The following is a 5,215-nucleotide window of genomic DNA, read 5'->3' as shown; positions in this document are numbered from 1 at the left end:
CTAAGCAATGGCCTCATTACTGTGAGGCCCCAGGATAAAAATCGTGTCGATCAGCTATATTAGTGCCCTTTTATGAGGCATTAATCCTCATTACTGTCAATTATGATTTAAGGACGTAGGTTCCCTAGCTGATTAGCATAGGAGCACACATATGATTTAGGAGTCACGCAAAACAAACACTCGCAAATTAATATTCAATAAAATCTGAGAATGTATGCCATTATCTAGATCTATTAGAAATAAATAATTTTTTTAAATCCTTCCCTTAACTGGGGTAAAAATAATTATTCCACCATTATGACCAACAGTGTATTTTCGTTTTCTTAATGTCGTAATAGTAAATGGGTAATTATAACTTTAAGTAAATATAAAAACGATTGCATGTCATATCTTAAGCAGTATTGAAAAGATATCGATAGAAAATATGATTATATACAATACGCCATCGATTATTTTTATTAAAAAAGATAAGCAATTCTTTTCTACATTTTACAATAATATTGTCTGTAATAGTAGCACTGTTAGTAACAAGTAGAAAAAGTGACATTTGTACAAAGAGTAACGGAAAAAAGAGAGGAAGAGAAGCAGAAGAAGTAAGAAGAAAAAGAAACAAACACACACAAGAAAGAAAGAGAAGTAGAAAAAGAAGAAGACGATGAAGAAGAAGAAAAGAAGAACATGAAGAATGAAAAGAAGAAGAAAAAACAAAAAAAACAAGAAATTAATAAAGAAAAGAAGGAGAAGTAGAGAAGCAAGAAAAGAAGGAGAGAAAAAAAGGGGTTCGTTATTTGTTAACATTACTATCATCAGGTTTTAGAGAAATGTATATGAGAAACACATCTGACTATCTATCTCTTTACTTTTGTACAGTTCTAGTTTTAAGTAAGCATTAGTAACTGTTTAATTACTCGTACCATTGTTGTTAGCAGTGTTACCCTTGTGCAGGAAAAATATATTGAAAACAAATTTGCTCAAGAAGTACTAGTAGTGGTCGTGGCAGTAGTAGTAGCAGAAGTAGTAGTAGAAATGGAAACAGGGGAACTATGGTATTAGGAGTACCAGTGAAAGTAGCAGTAGTAGTGGCCGTAGTTGTTGTAATAGTAATAACATTATAGTTGTAGCAACAAAAGTATAGTTGTAGTAACAAAAGTATAACGAGCATTAGTAATCGTGGTAATGGCATTATTAATAGAAGTAGTAATAGTAGTAGTATATAAGTAGTAGAAGTAGTAATAGTAGTAGTATATAAGTAGTAGAAGTAGTAATAGTAGTAGTAGTAGTAGCATGCCTAGTAGTGGTGGAGGCCATCGTCGTCGTCGTCATCGCAGGTGTTGTATTCAGTTATCTTACATTATGATGCTCGCAACGTTAGTAATATATACTGTACAGACACTCATTCCAAAAAACAAAAGTTGTCCGGTGTTCTAGTATTTTCTTACACTTTTTGAGCGCATTAAATTTCGAAATCTTATCATAAGATCTGTACACTTTCAAAAGCGGATGATCGGTTGTATAAAAAATCAATTCATTTCCGATCAGACAAAGAAATCGTGTTTCCATTTTCTTTATTAACCTGAATAAGTTTATACAACCCCCTTATTCAATCAAACCTGGTATTTTCTTCCAATTTCGGGCGCTTATATCCAATTATAGGATTGAATGATTGTAAGAGGATCACACTGTTGTGTTATTATTATAATGAGATCGAGCAAAGCTAGTCATAAAAAGTTTCAATTCCGGAGAGGTTCCTTCTGACTTCCACAAGTGTCTTCAAATTACATGCGCAGATCTTGTTTTCAATACTTGAAGGTTTGGGCAAATAATACCTCAAAAGAGTACACAATCCTATGAATTGATCCGCAGTGAAATTTTTCTTTTCCAAATCAGTATTTTTCTTCTTCGTCTTAATGTAGTAAAACACATATTACTGTAATATCACTTCTGTTATCTTGATATTAAAATCGAATCCAATGTGTACAACTTATGTGATATTGGTATTATCCTTAGGACCAGAGGATTTGTATTGAGACATATTCATCAAAATTGTATAGTTAATAGAGATCATCTGTTAACATTCCCTCAAAAGTGAAAATATTTATTACCCAAATGATATCTATAAGATACCAACTTGTTTCTAGCTCTCCAATAATACGTATGTAAATAACAGGAACAGTTACGCTACAGTTGCTAAATTTAAATTTTAAAAGGCATCCTTGTAATAAATGAATGCTAATTAAAATTATAAAGTTTAAAAACATTTGGTCAACATAAGCAGTTTAACTCAAAGCAGTAAACGTTTGAGCATTTAACATTACCTATTCGAAGAAATAGCACATATGCAGTCGACTGAATTTTTATAAAGCATTGAATATTACTAATGAATTTGCCGTTCTGTCGAGCTTTATATCCTCTTGGTTCTGCATTTCTTGTCAAAACATACTGATATTTTTTGCAGGTGAGTGTTTGTCGTTGATGCCTTAGAACGTGCTTATTTCATTTGAAACATCAAGGAATCGTAGAAAATACCACTTTTCCTAGTTTAAAAAGCTGATAACAACACATCGATGGTGCTTTTAAGATATTCATTTTGAGTTGCAAAGACCTGAATATGATGCCTTCAGATTTAGATGACTTCATGGATTAGGCACGAGAACACTAGCAATAACATCTTGAGTGAATTTATCCCCCAAAGAAAGGGGATGCTTTCGAGTTCAATCAAAATAATGATCAATTCAAATCCCATTTTACTTCTTAATTTGTAAGACTGAAGTTACGTCTATGAACGGTAGTCTGACGTAAATGACTAGGTGCTGAAGGTGTAGGTTTGTATCTTGGGTGAATTCTCACTGTAGCCATCGCTGCCAAGTGTCGTCGACGGGGCGATAGTCGGGCTAGTGGTGTACTCGTTGTGGACATTGTGCAGTCGCATGGTGCCACCGCGCGTGTAGGTACTGCTGTCGCGAGTACGGCTGCGGTCGAACTTGCTTGCCTCGGGGAAACACCAGGGACACATGTCTGCCAGGTTCTTCTTGAAGTTTTCGCCGATGAACGTGTAAACGAGTGGGTTGAAGCAGCTGTTGCTGTAGCACCAGCAGATGGCGAGGGACCAGGTCACACGAACAGCCGTACTACGGGTCCAACCGATGGCCTGCCATATCTGCATGATATGAAACGGCATCCAGCAGACAAAGAATACCACTATGACAGAGATGGTTAGAAGAGAAACCCGCTTGGATGCTCTCTGTGCCGCACTACAAGCTCCATCCGACCTCAAGGGAAGGTTACTGCGTAACATCTTGTACAGCAGAGTGGTATAAGCCATAAGAATTACTACAAGAGGTAGTAAGAATCCTAAGACAAGATTGAAATAAGCATAGAAATGTGCTTGCCTGTCTGAAATGTCCACGGTGTAGCAGTTAGTAACCCCGCCGAAGGTCCTGGTGTTGTAGAAGAGAAAGGTGGGTAGAGTGAGTAGAATGGAGAGCACCCAAACTAGTCCACAGAAGATCCTGGTCTTGTTCTTGGTCCTGTACCGTATAGACGATAGGGGATACACCACTGCGATGTACCGATCAGCACTCATGAAAGTTAACGTGTAGATCGAAGCAAACTGATTCACTGAGTCACAACCTACTATCAGTTTACACAAAAACGCTCCGAATGGCCACGCCATGTAAGCAGATTGAACAGCTTGAAAGGGCAAAGTCAACACGAACAAAAAATCCATAATGGCGAGGTTCAATATATAAATGTTAGGTATGGTTCTCATGTTGTTGTATTTAAGAAGCACCGTGATGACTAAGCCGTTCCCGACCAGACCTGTAAACGTGATGATGCCGTAGACTATAGGAATACCAATAGTCATCCACTGAATCTCTGCCTTTGGAAACGTCATCATCATCATCGCCGTCTCATTCGATCCATTCATCGATTCTATCTCTTCATTCGTCACCATTAGTGACGTACTCAGCTGATACTGCTCCATTTCCATGTTCACTCTTGTTCAAGTAGGGTTCAAGAAATTCACAAATGATTACAAACAAAACACCATTCAGAATTCTAAAACATATTCAATTTTTTAAAACTTCCAGTCGATAGAAATGGATGAATATCACAAGTCTCCGTTCAGCCTCGAAAATTGCAACCCACTAAAGAATTTGAAAAGTTGGTATCTTTAAGACAAGAGTTGTTTTCGTTATTCCTGGTTTTTTATGTTACTTGGGCACCTTGGAAACCTTCTGCTGTAGATCCTTACAGGAGCGACACATCAACTTAAAGTTATGCAGAGCACACACAAACGTAAGAGTGACAGCGAACAATATTCTGCCATGAGTTATATTTCCCGAATAAGATGAGATATGCCCTGCACACCGTCTTTATAAAGACGCAACTCGTCACTAAATGAAAAAGTGAAGTGGTCCGTGCAACATTTATGATACACATGCAGGCGACACACTGCTCCCGCGCGAAAATCTACATTGTGCGGCTGCGTGAAGGAGGAGGGTACTCATTGTCACGTGATGCAGTCATATAGTTGCTCCGCTAGCCAATCACGAATCGCCTGCAGCAGTGAGTTTTGGATGCTGTTCGCTATTAAGCACTAGGCACGTCAGCCTGAACGCGAATTGATAGGGTAGTATTGAAGGTTGGGTGGTTAAGATTTCGCCTCGGGATTCATATTCATTTAATTCAATAAGGATGAAGATAAGTCCTGTGTATTTATTAGAAAATGGAATAGTAGTAGTTGTAGTATTTTTCGCTCTATACAGAGCGAATTTATTTTAATTTCTTTCCACATGATATAAACAATGAAAGATAAACTTTAATGATATTACAGAAAATTAGCATTGAAATATCTTTGACATTGTTTTTAAAAAAGAAAAGGAAAAGTATCGGAGCTTCAAGACGTATTTGCTTTAGGAATTACAGCTGGCTATATGTATAAACATTAACAAATACATTCTTGAACTCCTTTTCGTCGTGTTCGTGCGTTTTTTCCTGTCTCTCTCTGATACGTCTTGAAGTTCTGATACTTTTCCTTTTCTTTCTTGTCTCCTTTCTCTCTATCTATCTCTCTCTCTATCTCTCTCTCTCTCCCTCTGGTATTTCCCTGCCTATATAGCTTTTAATCGCCCACAATTTTGTTCATCTTTAATTTCTCTCTCTGTTTTGTATTTTTAACCATCTACGTTATACGAAGTATACCGATTTACTA

At 37.0% G+C, this 5,215-nt stretch overlaps 1 protein-coding gene across 1 annotated transcript; it reads right to left on the bottom strand.

Moving 5' to 3' along the window:
* Nucleotides 1-1,273: 1,273 nt before the first annotated feature.
* On the bottom strand, nucleotides 1,274-4,385 carry LOC581556 (somatostatin receptor type 2). Its single transcript, XM_011671933.2, has one exon. It carries the CDS (start codon nucleotides 3,989-3,991, stop codon nucleotides 2,804-2,806), a length of 1,188 nt encoding a protein of 395 aa, XP_011670235.1. The 5' UTR covers nucleotides 3,992-4,385; the 3' UTR covers nucleotides 1,274-2,803.
* Nucleotides 4,386-5,215: the final 830 nt, after the last annotated feature.

Source organism: Strongylocentrotus purpuratus, unplaced genomic scaffold (assembly GCF_000002235.5).
Source record: "Strongylocentrotus purpuratus isolate Spur 01 unplaced genomic scaffold, Spur_5.0 spur5_scaffold_9, whole genome shotgun sequence".
NCBI lineage: Eukaryota > Metazoa > Echinodermata > Echinoidea > Camarodonta > Strongylocentrotidae > Strongylocentrotus > Strongylocentrotus purpuratus.
This window is presented reverse-complemented; position numbering and strand designations above follow the sequence as displayed.

What these genes read in the sequence shown, in the direction of transcription:
- LOC581556 (XM_011671933.2), bottom strand. Translation starts at nt 3,991, where the DNA reads ATGGAAATGGAGCAGTATCAGCTGAGTACGTCACTAATGGTGACGAAT.